At 45.8% G+C, this 18,606-nt stretch overlaps 1 protein-coding gene across 8 annotated transcripts in view; it reads right to left on the bottom strand.

The window, feature by feature from the left end:
* Positions 1–18,606, bottom strand: part of LOC144102098 (phenoloxidase-activating factor 2-like) — a 141,307-nt gene that overhangs the window by 44,160 nt on the left and 78,541 nt on the right. For 4 of the 8 annotated variants that reach the window (XM_077635385.1, XM_077635384.1, XM_077635386.1 and 1 more), the window contains exons 2-4: positions 8,553–8,629; positions 8,293–8,444; positions 767–952 (exon numbers count right to left, since the gene is read on the bottom strand). In XM_077635385.1, coding sequence (XP_077491511.1) covers positions 767–952; positions 8,293–8,444; positions 8,553–8,613 — 399 coding nt within the window. In that variant the 5' untranslated portion in view covers positions 8,614–8,629. Of the gene's footprint in view, positions 1–766; positions 953–8,292; positions 8,630–18,606 lie in introns of all 8 variants that reach the window. The other 4 variants (XM_077635381.1, XM_077635380.1, XM_077635382.1 and 1 more) reach the window with 1 other exon arrangement.

Genomic DNA, 18,606 nt, shown 5'->3' with positions numbered 1-18,606 from the left:
CAGAATATTCCTTCCTGCAGTTTTCCCCACCGTCAGTTCACAATATCGCCTGGGTTGGCTGTGACAATTATATTTTGCTGAATACTGGCGTGATTTTCAGTGGATTCGGAACCGACCAACACTCGCAGCCGGGGCGAACGTCCAGGCCACAAGTCCACGCGTCACCTCCCACGCCCTCTTCCTCACTTCTCTTAAATTGGAGTTGAAGATTACATTCTCCACTTTGCAACCCATCCCTGTCCAACTTGTCTTCCTTCCTCCCCCCAAAAGTAGTAATTTATCTCTCCACTGTTCCCGTTGCCAACCGACAGGTGGCGTTGGGGGGCCGACGCTGAAGAACGAGTTAATAAAGAGTGAGCTTAACCGTACGGTAAAGACGGTAACTACGATAACTGCTTCCGTAAGGCGAATGAGGCTAGGCAAGCCTGGCAACGGTAACAACGGCAACGCGTTACAGTATGTGCCGTACAGCTGTTTGCCTACGCTAATACTATTAGAGCTCACTCTCTAAAATTGGTTGAAAGTTCGCGCATGTGGCGTTTCGTCCTTGTGTTACAAGCGCTACATTTGTCTTCACAAGATAGCAACATACGTACGTCAGCCCATTTACGAAGTCGAGACGCTAAGAGCGTCTGCGTGACTCGGGGCGTATAGGAGAAAGTATTGAACGCTGCGTCGCTTTCATACATCAAAGCGACAGTCCCCGCAGCTGTCAAAGGAACGGTTGAGCCTGCTCTTGCCACAAGTAACGCAGGAAGATACGCACCTGCCAGGGCCACTCTCCGAACTCGGCCTCGCCTTTGCCGTCCTTGGTGAGGATGCGACTGTTGATGCCGTTGTCGTTACGGATGCCGCAAGAGGCCACGTACGGCGTTTCCGTGACGGCCGACGGCTCCGCACAGCAGATCTGGTCCACGCCCGGGCACTGCTGGTTCTGGTCCCCGAGGCCGTCCTGCAGCGAGGAGGCAGCGACGCAGATGGTAACGCTGACTCACGATTATTCCTTGAGCCGACGAAGAACCTCAACTTTTGCAGTGGATCTTGAGGCTGATGCGGGTGCGCTAGGCATGTTCCTGTATTTCTCTCCACGCACACTGGCGCAAGATTTCCCTTCAATGGCCCATTTCTACCATGCACTGCATTAAAACTGGCGGCTCTCGCACCATTGCACAAAGAACTTGTGTCGTACACAGAGCGCATGTTACCCGCCAAGCGACCTTCGTACGTCGAAATAAGTAGGCCTTCTTTTGCACACTCTAAGCCTCCACGCAAGGTGGGGTCAGCTGATGAATTTGAGTCTTTGTGGCACCAGAACTACCAAAGGATGAAAAGTGCCAAAAGTAAGGTATTTTATTTTTAGCAATAGCGATGGTAAGTGTTAGGTAATGATCATGGCAGTGGGGAGACAAGTGCACGACAGTCGGTATGTTTTAAAATGGAGGATAACCCGAGAAGCCTTCTCCCTTTTTCAATAACATGTGCGCGCACAAAACATGAAAGTGCACACAGCGCCCCAAGTGGCAAACATTAATTAGATATTAGATAATTTCCGCAGCCAGCACCTTTTCCTTCCTGTCTGGATTCTTCATGGAACACACAATCCCAACAAGACGTGAGGGTTTGAAGTGAATAGATCCTTTCAAAATACTCCGTTAACCTTCATTAATTTGGTAGTTAGTGTACTAACCGCACTGGGTACATTCGGACTTGGAAAAAACCGCACACCTTGAAGCAAGGACTGACGAAGATATAACGACACAGCGCTCTGTCGTCAGTCCTTGCCTTAAGGTGCACTGTTTTTTTCAAATGTGAACCACCAATTAGCCCGTTTGGCCACCCTTGCAAGTTACATTCAAACTCCGTAGATTAGACAGTGCGGCTCCGTAATATAGTTTTCTGTTCAGCTTCTTCATATAAATGATATCAGTTATTGTCCTCATTCCACCTATTTATCCACGAAATTGCTACGAAAGCGGTATTTTCGCGCTGTGCATTTCATTCAGATATTGGGATTTAACTGAGGAAAACGATCTCAATGTTCAAGCAATGAACGATAACCTCACAGCTGTCATTACGGAGTGCGCAGTAAAACTAGGCGATATGATTGTTAGGCACGATATCATCAATATTTTTCAGGAGACTAGAGGTCTAATTTAGAAACGCTAAAGAACGACAGCATCTAACCCACAGAGAGCATGAACTGGCAGAGCAATCAAGTTAACCGACCTAAGCAAGTTCAATCTGGAGAGAACTGAGCATGCTCTAAGCATGCAGGTACTAACCTAAAAGCTGTGAGCTAAATAAATTAGTGTGAAAAAAATTAAATTGCCCAGGCCGCACCATGTACAGCACAGCGGGCTAAAGCTATCGACTACAGAATACAGGTGAGCCCGAGAAGAGGAGGGTTCCCCACTCCACAAATGTACTGCGGGTAGAGAAAGTAATGAAATGAAGAAGAGTACAATAAAATCAATAGGACTAGTGCTAAAATTTAAAGTGTAAGAGAGGAAAGGTTAGAGATAAAAAGAGAGAGAGAGAGAATAATAGGAAAAAAAAATAAAGACTACTATTACTCAGCTTGTAGAAACAGTGCACGATTGTTCTAAAGCAATAAACAACAGGGACCAAGTGGATGCAGTTTGCCTGGACATGTCTAAAGCCTTCGACCGTGTCACACATAAACGCCCGAAACGTCATTGTTTCCCCCTTTTTTGGGAGTGCTCTTTTTCTGCTATGTTCCCTCCTCGCCAGACTGAATTCCGTCAAACACTCGACTACGTTGTCTCTCCGCGGAAAATATGGGCAAGCCCTGATAACGAAGATCCGGAATTTCGTCATGCTCAAGACAAGTTTGGCATATTTTTTGTGCCATCTGCACTTTCATTTGCGCTGCAAGAACCATGGCCTTATTCCCAAGTCCCTTAGACTGCCACTTCGGGTCTGCACGCCTTTTGGAAGGCAAGTGATTGCGCAATCCGAAAAGAGTCTACTTCTAGCCCGTTTAATCGATACCAGATGCGCCATAAAGCGCCTAGAAAATGACGTTTGCTTCGCGCAATGCATGCTGGACGATTGCTTCAACAGTGATTTTACCAGCGTCCTGCTTCACGCCAACAACGCTGCTGCCATGTACCGTCAAGAGAAGCAGAGCTCAAGAAGCAAAGTTTTGTTCTTTGCTGGATAACAGCGCCGTTTCTCGTGCTGCATTTGGGATACACAGCCTATCCTCCCAGCGCCTGTACCCGACAGAATTGAGCCTCCTAAGCCGAGGTCTTAATTCAATACCCGCCCCCAGCCAAACGGCGGAAGAATGGCTTGCGTTGTGGAGCAGGCAGTCCGCAAGGTTGGTAAGCGAGAAGCAGCTCGTTGCCGTGCCATCGGGGTCCTTTTGAAGCGTTGCGGGAAGAAAACAAACATCGTTCTCTTGGAGCCTTTTCAAGGCATGCATCTCAGAGGGAGTCAAAGACATTGTCATCTTGCCTCCTGACAAGGGGAATTCAACCTTCGTTCTCAACCAATTGGACTACATCCTAAATGTGACAACGCTTCTCCAGGATGAGGCGACGTACGAAAAAGTGAAACGTGACGCTACAAAAAAGGTAGAGACAACTTCAAAGTGTACTTTCCGACGTATTCAAGTTCATTTCACCAGAGAGCAAGCGCCTCTATTTTCGGCTGTTGTGCCACAGCGGTTCGGCACCTGCTATCTACGGCCTTCCCAAGGTGCATAAATCGGACGTACCACTACGCCCTATCGTAGACTTTACGCCCCCTCCATTGCATGCGCTTTTCGGATACTTGCATCAAGTGCTTGGAAGAACGACGACGTATGTAAAGGACTCCTCCCACTTTGTCAAGAAGCTTAAGGACGTCACTATAGACGACGAGGATGCCCTTGTTTCTCTCGACGTGAAGTCAATGTTTACGTCAGTCCCGATAGACTTCGCAGTTTCATCCGGCAAATGCCTTTTGAAAACTACACTCCCTTCACGTGTGCCTTTTGAGGTTGTTGAGCTTTGTTGTCTGCTCGAATTCTGCTGGCGGAACAGGTATTTTGTCTTCAGGAGGCAGCACTACAAACAACTGTTTGGTACAGCCATGTGTGCTTCCGTCTTTGTCATGTGCGCAAACATTGCTCTGGCCCATGACCTTTTACAAAGGGTGGCTTACCACATAGAGAATCACAACAGTGCTTGCTTGGTCTTCTTGCTTCTGGGTTACCGTGCATGCTTGACTTAAATCTTTTAACAACTTGTCGCACACACTGCGTAGAACAGTATCCGGGAACCCCCCAACGCGAAGTCTTTGCAGTTGGCCCTTGAAGCTCTATTCGATACGATCATTGCATAACCGATTAAGGGTATTCGTCAAGGCACTTGTGGCGACCGATCTCTTAACTAGCTTCGAGTGAACGGAACTGTAAGGCATAAGGCCTTTCTTTGAGTGCGGAGAATAGCTCCAACAGATGTGCTTTGGGCGTATAAAAAGTAGCAAATCTAGGTACTGAAGCTGGCGTTCCTTCGGCAATTCCTTCGTCAAAGTGAAATCTTTTAGTATGCCTAAGAAGATCTTGAAAATACTCTCGACATCATTATGCGAAATTGCAGCAGATGCTTTGTAAACAACCAAAAAATCGTCCACGTAGCGAAAGACGCTTACCACACGCTGCTGTTCTCCAGACCTTTTTCCCCTGGTCAAACATGATTACGCTTTTAGACTGACGTGGGAGAACACAGGGACGACGCAAAACTAGTGCTCAAACTATCAACTGAGTTTTACCATGCTAACCATGTTTGACCATGCTAACTACCAAGAAGTACTTGTGTTGGGCTAGTTGGTTCATCATAAATTTGAATGGCGCAAGGGAATGAACACAGGAAGACAGAGACAGAAAGAGCGCCTTTCTGTGTCTTCCTGTGTTCGTTCCCTTGCGCCATTCAACTTTATGACTAATTACCAACTAGCCCAATTTAAAACACTCTTAATGTCCTTTTTCCAAAGTTTTGTCATAGCGCCCAAGTAGCAGATAACTAAGAATCGGCGCTACGCACGAGCCTAAGCAGACCCCTTCTTTCTGGATGTAAAGCCGATCATGGAAAGTTACGAAGGTTGAGTTGAGATAGAACCCCAAAACTTCATGCAAGTTGTCACAGCTTACTACGCAGGCATTTTGAAATCTTACAGCGCCCATAGCATCAATCCTTTCCTTTCCTTGACTGCTTCAAACAACCGTTCGTGTAGTGGAGAATAGTACAGGTTTTTTAGGTCGATCGAGAAGAGGCAAGCGGAAGGAGCAATCTAACCTGGACTAACAACTAACAATTGAAGAAAAAGGTGGCAAAGCATGCGCAGCTCAGTCATAAAAAATCAACATTCTAAAGCTAAGCCGTGCACTAGCCCCTTTGCGAAAGGAAGCTCTGAAGGGCCATCCGGTTAATCTTTGAAGTTAACGCGGCGCGAAAGGGTTACGGAGGGAAGGAAAGAGCAAGATGAGACGAGCGCCACGTGCTTTCTTCCCAGGAGATTTGGGATGGATTTTTTGCCGTCTACTATTGTTCACTACTCTTGCCACACGTCGTCGTCTTAAATGCCTCAAATTCATGTACACGTTAGTCAATTCACCTCGTTTATCTTTTTTTTCTTTGCTACATAATCATCCGACACATTCAAAACCTTCATCCAGAAGGAGCTACATCATTATAAACATTTCACCCCTTTATGCCACCACTAACTTTTAAAGCGAAAGCTTTACAGGCCGCAAACTTGCCATTTCGTCGTGGCGGTACTCCGAGGAGGCACATGACGTCACAACGCACGCCTCCCCGCAGGATATTTTTCTCTCTCTCGCTCCCTAGTCACTACTGCGCATGCACCACTAGTAGCATAGGGCCACATGTGTTCCGCCTCTGCGCAGCGCCACGCCTTTCTGTCTGTTACTGCCAGGAAGAAAGGAAGGAAAGTGCACAGGCCTGCTCACTGGCTCAAGCCGAGCCAAAATCGCTACCACGTGCAGATAGAAGGAGAGTTTAAAGAGGGGATAGAAAGACAGGATAGTAAAGACGCACTAAAGACAAGGCCGATCCCGTAGGTAGTGCAATACCGGGCCAACCGGTGGCGGGAGTGAAGCATATCCTTCAAACTCCCCGCCACATTTCCAAAAATAAGTCCAACTTGGACCCGTAACATATACTCTACGGGTCCGGACATTCGCTGCAACCTTTCCTCAATATATAAATTTAAATTTTCAGTTTTCTCTTTCTTCTTTCCCTCCATCCTTTATCCCTTCCTTTACGGCGCGGTTCGGGTGTCCACTCAGATATGCAAGACGGTAACTGTGCCATTTCCTTTCCTCAAAAGCGGAACAAAACGAGTGAGCCTATGGCGTCCATAGAGTTCATTGGCGTTGACAACTTTGCAAAGACCGATCATTTTCACGAAAGGAAAGGCGCACAATCGGCTCTGTGGGTCAGTGGAGACCTCAATCTCACTTTCATGTACGTGGCATTGGTGTCCAACTGCAAAAGAGTGCTTTGATTGCGTTTCGCACACTGGATAGGCAGCGCGCCCTCCCTGCCACCCGGAGAGGTGGCATGCAGTTAATGGTTGGTCGCGAGAGATCATCACCAAATGAACGCTGTGGCCTAGCTAATGCTGCAGTGCCGCATGTCAGCCACAACGCTGTCAGCACTAATGCATTCAGGCCACATCTCTCCCACCATCGCCCCATGTATCAAAGCAGGAATGAGGCGCCCGCATATCCAGGGAGCCCTTCCTTTCCTCAAAGCCATCGCCGTCTAGAGCATTGTCCACGCCAGCGCCAATGAACACAGTGAGCGCCACATGTTTCGCTTTGTATATCCTTTGTACATTAATTTTTTAAATACAGCATTCCTTAGCAGGCAGCATTATCATTAGAACAGTTCTTAAAGGCTTGTTTCTAATATTGCAACACTGCTTACACAGGTCTTTGTATTGCTCCTTTGTATTTTCCTTTGTATTTGTACTTTCTCTTGGAATCCACTCCGTTACCCATAAGGGCCACCTGTTGTCTTGCCTTTGCAGTGCATGCCCTGCCCAAGCCCATTTATTCTTGCTTAATACGGCTATAATGACAATAACCTGAAATTGTTCCCTCACCCACTCCGCCAGCTTCCGGTCTCTTAACGTCACACCTGTAATTTTTGTTTCCATTGCTCGCTGCGTTATCCTTAAGCTGAACCCTTTTCGTTGGCCTCCACGTTTCTGCGCCATAGTTGAGAACCTAAGGTGCAGCTGTTGTGTACTTTGCTCTTGAGGGATATTGGTAAACTGCTATAAATGATTGGAGAGAACGTGCCATATGCGCTCCACCCCATTCTTATTCTTATCAGCAGTCAATACCCGCCCCAGGTAGACGTATTCCGTGACCACTTCCAGCACTTCGCAACAAATTGTGAAATCATGTTCCCTTGCGAGGCTGTTGAACATTAATCTGGTTTTCCGCATGTTAATTTGTAGGGCCACCGTTCTGACCTGCCTGTCTCAGTCATTGATCACGGTTTGCATTTCATCTCCTGAGTGATTTGGCAAGTCGTTGTCATTAGCGAATTGCAGACTTCTTAACCCCAACTGTTTGCAATGCGGGCCTCGGAATACGACTGGCAGACAGGCGAGATTACGCCTCCCTGCCTGACGCCCTAATTCAGCGGAATCTCTGCCGTGCCGGCGGATTTCGCTCTCTGCGCTTGACGCGGAATGCACGGATGTGAACGCGTCTTTAAGAGCGGGCACACAGGCAGACCCATGCACCACAAAGACGTAGTTGATTTGTGACGTCACCGGTGATCTATACATGCGCAACATGCCCGACTGTCTGCCCAGCAACTTTCGTGCTAAGTTCGTTCCACCTGTCACTAAAAGTCGGGGCAGCTGTTAAAAGCTGGGGCTGGAAAATTTGCTTTTAGGTCTACATAATGCCACTGCGTTTCGATGTTGACGAATTACTAAGCGTTCAGTGCCAGATGTGTTGCTGCTGCAAGCGTTTTGAGCAGTTAACTTAGCAACTGCAGAATCTAGCAAGCATGTAAATGTGACGAGCACCCCTAGCCTTGTGTTTAGCAAGTGGTACAGTACTTATTTAAGAGTATATAAGCCGAATGAAGGCGCAGAAATGCCCATACTTTTCTTCAGTGCACCATCAAGGACGGCTGCTGCGCGACGAGGCAGTTCCAAATGCTGCCAGAACAGCCGCGAATCCACATTCTCTCAGCGCGTTTAACGCCTCTCAAGTGCGGGATAGAAAGAGGAGCGCACCAGCGGGATCTCTTCCTTGGGGGGCAGCTTTCGGCGGGCGTCGAGCAGACCTCCTCCGTCCTCGGATACCTTGCCGTCCTTGCACTGGTAATAGGGCACGCAGACGCAGTCGCCCAGCGGGGGGGCTCCGCCACCTCCGGGAGGCAGCGCTCCTGTGAGTGGGGAGTCGGCCTGAGCCACATCGAGCAAGGGCAGGTAGGCCGAGTCCTTCTGCGGCGGCAGCGGCTCCGGGGGAGGCAGCCGCCGGCGAGCGTACTTACCGCCGTCGAGCTGCGCAGCCGCCAAGCACGCCGCGCCAAGTGTCGCCAGCAAGAGCCACATGCTGCCGTTTGGGCCTCTGCACAGCACAACACGAAAGTAAGCAGTTAAGGACCACCCGAAAAAATGTTTGCAAAGGTGGCTCTGAGAATAGCCAGTTTCTGCACCAGTCATGACATGGGTGTCCTTCGCTCTGCTTTCTAGCGCAGCAACGCGCAATCTTTTGTGCTTTAAGCTCTGCTTTCGAATCTAAATGGAGCAGAACAAACTGAGCACCCCGTTGGGCGCAAATGGTGTGTGGCGCTTCAAGTATTATCAGAATTTAATAATAGTGACTGGTTATCTGCACACCTCTTACTTTCGCCAGTTGACCGAGGCTCTCGGCACATCTGGGGCGCAGTAAGCGTTAATGATGTTATGCATATTACGTTACACGTAGATAGAAACAAACGGTAAAAAGAGACGCTCAATAAAAATTTTGCCTGGGATCAGAAGATTACTTGGTGCAAAATAAACATTAGATGCAAAAAGTTAGATGAACATTATAAGACCTCGCAAGTGCCGTCCGTAGCTCTGACATCAGTGACCTATCATTTTACTCTCGAAACAGCATTTTTGATACACACGAAGCCTGAAGTCATGCAGCGCGAAATATCTTTTCAGACTATAGAAATTTTCAGACAAAAAAAATTATGTGATGACTGGGGCATAATATATTTCCTAGGGACGCCAATAAATCATATGATGCATTTTTAAACATCTCTAAAAACATTCTTGTGCATCTTTCTCGATAAAACAGCGTGTACATAAAGAGTAGCGTAAACCATAGAATACTAAGGACCTCCTAAAACTTATTCGCGTGAAAAATAAGATCGAACTTTGACACTCTTTTCCGTTGAGCAGAAGCTGCGCGAATACAAAGCGTTTAGGAACAAATTAAATAAGTCCATAAATATTTTAGGTGAAATTGCCACAAACAAATATTTTAGACTTGCTGCCATTATAAAAGTTAGTGAAAAAACCTAAGTAATTTTCTAAATATGCAAAACGCACACAGCAACAATAACTGCATTGTATTGAATGGCATAGAAGATATTGGCACTACCCTTGGAAAGAAATTCAGTGATATCGTGATCGAAATAGGCAGCTCTAAACCTTCTGAAGCGGCATTGTGCATTTCACATTTACTACATTCTATTTTTTTCCCAGCCTACATGCGCCTCTGAATTACTTCACTTGTTCACGACCTTAAAAGCAGCCACAGCCGCGATGCTAACGACAAAAATCAGACCGGTTAAATACGTGATTGATGTAATTGTCCCTGTACTAACCCACATCAACTGCTCACTTTCCAGACGTAATTTCTGAATAATATGCTTATCGCAATCCACAAATATTTTGACAAAAATATATTCATCACTTACAGGCCAGTTTTCGTACTACCACTTTTCTCTAAGGGCCTTGAGAAGATGATCAAAATACGCATTGATAACTTTCCCAGAAACGTAAATATCGACTTCAGTGAGGCCTTCGATTGTGTTTGGTTTTGTTTGGTTTATAGGGGTTTAACGTCCCAAAGCAACTCAGGCTATCAGAGACGCCGTAGTGAAGGGCTCCGGAAATTTCGACCACCTGGGATTCTTTAACGTGCACTGACATCGCACAGTACATGGGCCTCTACAATTTCGCCTCCATCAAAATTCGACCGCCGCGGCCGGGATCGAACCCGCGTATTTCGGGCCGGCAGCCGAGTGCCATAACCACTCAGCCACCGCGGCGGCTCCTTAGATTGTGTAAATCATACAATTTTGTTAGATAAACTTGAAAGATACAGGTTTACAGGAACTGCTCAAAAACTGATGCACTTTTATCTTGAGGACCGGTTACAATTCACTGTCATAAGTAATCACAAGTCGCGGCTCTGACTTACAGAGCAAGAGGTTCCGCAAGGAAGTATCCCTGAGCTTATTTTTTTCTGTATTACATAAATAAGAGTAGAACTCGACGATGCCTGCCAGTTTGTTATTTACGCCGGCGACCGTACAGTTTTTTTTTCCCCGGGGAAGGAAGGACATGGTGAAAACTGAACCAGAAGCACGGGCTTTGTTGTAAACTGTAAGATTTGTTTAAAAACAATTCGCCGATTCTGAGTGAATCGTAAACAAAATGAATACTATTTCGTGCCCGCGGCACATGAATTGATACCCCGACGACCTTTGCTTTGTGACTGTATGTAGTAGCCATAAAAAAATGTGTTAAATCACTTGGGGTGTTTTTTGTAACAGATCTCATGAAGTGATCACGTCAACCACCTTTGATCGAAATTACACCGGACAGTGGTAATGAAAAGCGGGACCGGCATTTCCTTCCGACTGGAACAAAACGCCTGATTTATTACGCTCTTTTTCATCCCCACCTGTTTTATTGTGTTTTAGTATGGGGCAACACCATTGCAACGAATATGCAGAAAATTTATGTCCTCCAGAAACGAGCCCTCTGTGCAGTTAAAAATGTGTGATTATCAGAACACACAGCACCATTTTTTCATGTACACCAGATCATGAGGGAGCAAGATGTGTACGTGCCTAAAATACTCTGCACATACAAAAAGGGCCTTTAAAGATACCGTAGATTTATTTAGATTTAGCGCAACTAAAGAAAAAAACCTTTGAGTAACTACTTCTTTCGTAATCAATCACCTTGGCTGGTTCCATCATCACGAACAAATTGCAGCAAAGTGATGACAACATACGTTACCAAAAACATTAAATCAATACTAGGATGCACCACAGATTGAAATTGAACAACTTTTCCATAAACGTATTACTAAACTGTTCTATAAACGTCCTATACTGCCACCGTTACACACAGTACTGATATAATATGCCATCTTTGTTATTCTAGTTCGAGTATTTTCTGATGATGCGTTTCTCTTTTTCTTTTCGCTGTGAATTCTGCATGTACATGCATCATTCGTCACAGCTGCTGGGTAACGGGTAACTGGAGTCAAGCCACAACAGAGCGTTTTTTCCTGCAGCAACCTTTTTTCGCTGTATTTCTTATGCGGAAATCAATTGATTGATTGATTGATGATGATGATGACGATGATGATAGTGATGATGATGATGATAGTGACGAATTTCGGGTGTACATTGGCGAATTTTTTGTGTTCATGCCTCTGTAAAGCAGCAAAATAGAAGACTTTTTTTCTGTCATTAGTTGACAATTTCTGCGCGGATTACAATATTATACTTTGGGCGATACCCATTCTGTTTGTAGGGTTGAAGACGGAGCAGTGTTAAGTGAGCATTATGACCCTTGGGCTGCTCTACCTACTAATTTGGTATGCGAATAAAACTTTATGGATGTTGGACAGTAGAAGGGTGACAAAATGCATTTTGCTCATTTTCATTGTTCCTCCAGTGCTTGACCTGACAGGATTCACATTTCAGCAGACATGTCAGCCACAGTTTAACGTTACTGGTACAGTCCACCTTCTGCAGTGATCACTGCATGGTGTCTTCAGATAGAGAGGTACAGTCGGCGCATACTCCATCCTTGATGAGAGCTGTGCAAGTTGAATAGCTGTCTGCTCTGAGGTGAAATATTCCAAAGTGCTGCATCTACTTGCTTGAGGGATGCATGATCACGCTGTGATCTCAGTTTTGCAAAAATGTGATTATTTATATAGAGAACAAAAAATGGCTATTGAAGCCTCAGCAAGAATCTGGTTCCTGAAGAGACACGACCTTCATGAGCTCGGGCGTACTTTAATTGAGCTACATGAGTTAGAGATGATTAGCCCAGGTGTCTATGTAGAAAATATCACTAAGGTAAAAGCACATCTTCAACAGTTTGAAACTGAAAGATACGAAGAGGCGTTGCTAAGGTCTAGGTCCCGTATGAGCAACCATCTCGCCGGGCTCTGAGTGATGAAAGGCATCATCCTAAAACGAAGGAAACTTACAACACGAGCGTTGACATTCAACTCACCTTTGTTGAGCAAGACGCGCAAAATGTTTAGGTAGGATGTGGCAGATGTATGTAGAGTAGTCGACGTCATAAGGTGTAAAGGGCCATAAAAGCGATAAAAGGAGTAAGAAGGTGGTAAGGCTAAAAGACGATGAAATCTCACGATGATCTCAAAAGAGATCGTAAAGATGAAGAAAGCACATGGAATTACGGCATAACAGTTAATGTCTCAACATTAACTTTGAGGGTGAAGACTCATTGCCATTCTGTCGAGTTAATAACGCTAACGACATTACAATCAGAGGGCATTGAGAGTTTAAAACAGCCGTAGTGATAGCGAATGATTTTGCATGGAACACGATAATAGTTAAAGCGGTTCTAACCAGGAGAGAAATCTGTTCCACAGCGAGGCAGGAGCGCGGATTGCGGCTGCTCCTCAGGTTCGCTCTCTGCGCCTTTTTAGTGCTGCATGCGGTGAAACCTTTCCTCGGGCTGAAGGAGCGTTCACACTAGGGAGTCGTGGAGGTTGCGAGACTAGTTAAATCATTTCGCCATGGAGGAGGGAGGGGGTAGGGGGGCGGTTGCCCAGAACAAGTCGCCAGCGACCCTTTTGGGGCAGTCACTCGGTGACCAATTTCTTGCGATGCGACCTCATGTCGCAGAACTTCTTAAGCAGTCCGCGGCGTCACGTGGCATGACACCCCGACACGTGACGGTAATATCCAGGTTCTTGCTCGACCGACAAATTCAAGCCATGGCGTGCACGTTCGAGGAGTCCATGTTCAGTCATACACTCTTCGGCGGCCGCATTGCTCCTTCGGCTGCATACAGAGCATTCTATATCTGCTACATTCTACATCTGTCGAGGTGTTCGGGGCCCACGAAATTTTCAGCGGAGGCAATGAACGACGCCGTAAAATATTTTTATTTTCATTCACATGATTAAGGAGCCCCTCAATTTCCTGTGCCGCTAAAAAGTAAAGAAATGAGAGAAGCGGTGTCCGACTTGCATTGAACAAATATTCAGACAAAAGGTCATGCATCTACATGCATGCTGCCTTTTTGATATTGGGAGAAATGGTTTATGGAGGTTTAACGTCCCAAAGCGACTCAGGCTTTGAGGAACGCCTTAGTAAAGGGGTCCGGAAATTTCGACCACCTGGGGTTCTTTAACGTGCACTGACATCGCACAGTAAACGGGCCTCTAGAATTTCGCCTCCATCGAAATTCAATCACCGCGGCCGGGATCAAACGCGCGTCTTTATGGCCAGAAGTCGAGCGCCACAAATACTCAGCCACCGCGGCGGCCATACTAGGACTATTACTACGAGTAATTTTCTGCAGTTATGCATGCCCTTGACCCGTTTCTTCACCAATCTATAATTTATTTTCAACCAAACGTTTCGAGACAAACTCGGCCCCTTCTTCAGGGGTGACTGAAATGCGAGTCAGGAGCCGCAGCAGGAAGCGCCCTTCGCTCGCCACTTGTTCACATGTGGCCAAGTTCATTAACGTACGCGGAGGGAGTCCTAACCGGAGGTGCCATGATTTGACGTGGCGCCTCTTGAAGAGACTAAACATGTTTCAGATGCAAGCCAAAACGCTAGAGTCGCGAGTGGTGGCGGAGACTAGAATGACGAGGTTCCAACACGTTCCGCCCTGACACGCCGCTCAATCGCTCGATTCGCTTGCATGAGAACCACCTCTTCGAAGGATATTCTGTGGACGGCGCGCTTGTGGTGCTCGGCGGTTGCCTTCCAAACTGAGCTGAGGTACTGTGGTTAAACGAACACGTCAGGGCCGCCAGAAGAAGGAAACGCGATTTTCGGAAGCACCATTCCTCGAGACGCTGGGTGTGAAGACGGCCGCGTGGCTGGCTACGCCACCGCAAGCACAGGCGGGGACATAGGCACCGCTGGCTTTCAATGCCGCCTTACGCTTCAGCATGGTAAACATAATTTAGCCCGAATAGGAGTGACTACCGTCCGCTGCCAAACTCCTTGTAATATAGTGCGACTGCCAGTAGGTAATGAAAATGAAGAAATCCCTTTTTTTTTTACTGCGTAACGAAATCAACGTGTATTCACGTGATTTCAATACTTTTCCAAACGGGAGTACGTCGGTTTGCTTCACACCCTTAGCGCGAAGGACGCAGACATAAAAAAAGAAGTGGGCGCTGTCTGAGTATTGCAAAAAATGGTACGCCCGTGGTAGAGGAGGAAAAGCGCAGACCTATAGTGCACTTCATATTCAGCACTGCTCTGGCTCTGCCTGCTTGCACGGTGCACCAGCCGCCCAATCGTGTTACCTGCAGTCAAGAATTCCGCCTTCTGTGCCTTTCACTCTAGCCCATCTTTCTGCTTCAACTGGAAGCGCTCTCAGGTAGAGACTCGCTGGAAGCACAGGCTGTTCCTCGAACGCCTTCCGCCATTATCGCTGGCGGCCGGTTCACAGGAAGCACCTCGAGATCAATCGGTGAGCAATCCTCTACCGCGAAAGTGAGGCTTCGCATCGCACGGTTCGGTACACCGCCCCTGAGAAAAAGTGCTGGGGGCGTGCATGTAACGTGCTTTGAGAGTGCATTGTTGGGCGAGTCAGTTAATCATCGTGAAAGAAGCTCCTGGAGCAAAAGCAGACCGGAGTCTGTGCGCCTGCAACGAAGAACTGGGAGAGGAAAGTAGGAAACAATGATTCGCACACAGCACTCATGTGCGTCTCATTGTTGGTCATGTTCCTCGCGCTGTTGTTGGTTCGTTATGCAGTACGAGCTAACCACACACCTCCTCAAATTCTGTGCGTTATCTTGAACACACTTTCGACCTTTTCTCTTTTCGGATTCCAGTTTCATAAACAGCAGCTTGCCTTTTTGGGCTTCTTGGTTTAAATCACTGGGCGTATAAATTTCACAAAGCACAACATCGGATGTTGTTGTTGTTGTTGTTGTTGTGTTGTGTTTTATGGCACATAGGCAACTGAGGCCATCATGCGCCAAGAACAAGGTATAGGAAAAGTCTTTTGTTGAATATTATAGAAATGCAAGAATAATCCTTGCTCCAGCGGCCTTCAAACATTAATATTACCCAGTGAATACATACACAAATTTTATAAATGGCTACAAGTAAAAGCTTTAAAGAGGGCCGGGTAACCTCAGTAGCCTTCCTTGGCTGCGGAAGGACATCGAGGCTCCCAACCAATCAAAACAAAAGCCTCAGGTTTCTTCTCAGGCCTGAGAAATTGGCTGAGGTGTACTAAAATTCAAACAAACCAGTGGGTAAAAATTTAGAGTCTCTTGAGAACTCCCGTTGTTAAGAAATCTAAAAACACATGGTATATTAACAACTGCCTCATCTCCTAAAAGCAGTGCGGGATGAAAAGAAATGCATTTTTTATAAAATTCAGTAAAATACGTTTTTCTTATTTCTTCCAGTTCCACACAAGAGAATAAAATATGGTTAACCGTGAGTTCATCTCCACATTGTTGGCAAACAGGTTTGTCTTGTTTTGTTAGTAGGAAGTTGTGCGTATAGTGCGTGTGGGCTATTCGGAGACGGCATAAGGTCACTTCCTTGAAACGTTCTTGGTGCACACACGACTTAAATTCACCTAAAACTGGTTTTACCAAGTGTAGTTTATTTTTGACCTCATTGTTCCAAGCCGACTGCCATTTTTTTCTTAGTTTCCTTGCTACTAATTTCATGCAATCATTAAACGGCATATTTACTTTCATTAATTCCTTGCCACGAGCTTTACCAGCACACACATCTGCTCTCTCATTGCCTTTCATTCCCACATGACTCGGGACCCAGCACAGTTTTATATTTTGTCCTTGAGCTGTGGCAATTACTATGTTGTGTATGACGTCACCGAGCAGAGGGGAGCTTGCATTTTTAGAATGGAGAGCTCTCTGTGTAGATAACAGCATTTTTGAGGTTCTCATGGTCATCCATACTGCGTAGCACTCCACGGCGAATATGGAGGAACATTGTGGTAGTCTTACTATTTTCTCCGTATTTCCTCGCACCACTGCGCTTCCTACGCAACTATCTGTTTTTGATCCATCAGTATAAAATTCTGTAAAACTACTGTATTTTTCTTCAAGGGCACGGAATTCTTGTAATATATGTTGATGTGGAGTTCGCTTTTTACGGAAATGTGCAAGAGTGAGGTCACAGATTAGAGCAAAATTGAACCATGGAGGCAGTGGACCACGTCTTCTAGCAACGCCAGGTAATGCATACATTACGCCGAGGTTTTTGCACACATCTTCAGAACGCAGGAGAAGTGGCCTTATTGCTAATGCTTTGTTGTTAAATAGTGTTCTAGATGGGCACTTTGTGACTATATGGTGACAGATATGTTTAGGTAGTGAACGGAGTTTTAAAACGTACGAGCAAGTGAGCATGGTTCTTCTCTCTGTAAGCGACGGCTCGTTGGCTTCCACATAAAGACTGTTTATCGGTGACGTCCTGTATGCACCGGTGGAAAGACGCAAGCCTAAATTGTGTACTGTGTCTAGCCGTTTAAGGTACGATTGCATCGCTGATCCATAAACTATGCATCCGTAATCTAATGTAGAACGTACTACAGAGCGATGAATCCGTAAAAGGCAAGTCCTATCGGAACCCCAATGTTTGCGTGAAAGTACTTTTAGTATATACAGAGATTTAGAAGCTTTCTTTTTGAGTATGTTTATGTGTGGTAGGAAAGTGAGCTTTTTATCATGTCATTCCTAGAAATTTGTGCTCATCTTTCATTGGTTGTGGGATTTCATTTAAATACAAGGAGGGATCAGTGTGCAGTCCTCTTCTAAGCGAAAAAAGAACAGCTACTGACTTTTGCATGGAAAACCGTTTATGTCTGCCCATGATGTTTGCCCAGCTGTATTTGCCTCTCGAACGATGTAACGTTAGAGGATGTGCAAGCAATCTATAGATCGTCGACGTAGACTGAATACATGATAGACTTTAGAATTATTCTTGCTAGGGAATTCATTTTTACTATAAAAAGCGTGGTTCTTAAAATTCACCCCTGAGGCACGCCGTTCTATTGAATGAAAGTTTTAGAAAGAGTGGCATTCAGGCGTACTTGAAATCAACTGTTGGTCAAAAAGTCACTCAAGCATTTTAGCATTCTACCATGGATTCCGAGGTCTCCAAGGTCCCGCCGTATGCCAAACCTCCAAGTGGTGTCATAGGCTTTCTCTAAATCGAAAAAGACCGCAAGACAGTGTTGCTTGTGTATAAATGCTTCTCGGACTGTGTTCTCTAGGCGGACTAGATGGTCGGTTGTAGAGCACGCCTTTTTAAAGCCACACTGATGGATGTCAAGAAGATCACGAGATTGTAATAAACATTAATCTAATGTTAAGGACGCTTTCGAAAGATTTGGGAAGTACGCTTGTTAGGGATATAGGTCTGTTTTGCCAGGGGAGGTAGGTACTTTTCCCGGCTTCAACAACGGTACAATTATGGCTTTTTTTCATGCCTCTGGAATCTCTCCTGATAATCATATTTTGTTGAAAAATTTCAGAAGCGAGTCTACAGCATGATCGGACAAGTGGGCAAGCATTTTGTAATGGACTTCATCTGGTCCTGGTGCAGTTTGTTTACCTGAAGAAAGTACATTGTTAATTTCTTTTACTGTAAGAACGACAAAACGCGAATACACAAAAACAGATACATTCAACAAGCAAATGCGCGTACGACCCTATCATTCCACAGCAGAAAGGTTAAGGATTTTACATGTAGAACAAACGTGCCCAAAAACGTTTTCCCAGAACGACACGTGACTGGAATGGACTGGATGCCCAAACCGTTGAATGCTCCCCTACTGATGCGCTCACAGCCGCACTCCTGAGACAAAAACAAAATGTATTGTTATCTGCTCCGAGCCTGTTCTTGTGCCCCTTTTTAAATTTTTACACCCCTGACATTTTTTTCCGGTCACCATTGAACTCTGTATTAAGAACCGTGAAAATTTTGACGCTGATCATCCGTTATCTTGAAGTGCGCTTTCTTGTCATATGTATATATTCTGTATGGTCATTACCACCCACTCCTGCCATTGCATAAGGTCCGCAATACC

This window comes from Amblyomma americanum, chromosome 8 (assembly GCF_052857255.1).
Source record: "Amblyomma americanum isolate KBUSLIRL-KWMA chromosome 8, ASM5285725v1, whole genome shotgun sequence".
Taxonomy (NCBI): Eukaryota; Metazoa; Arthropoda; class Arachnida; order Ixodida; family Ixodidae; genus Amblyomma; species Amblyomma americanum.
The sequence above is the reverse complement of the archived record's forward strand: the minus strand, read 5'-3'. Positions and strand labels throughout refer to the sequence as shown.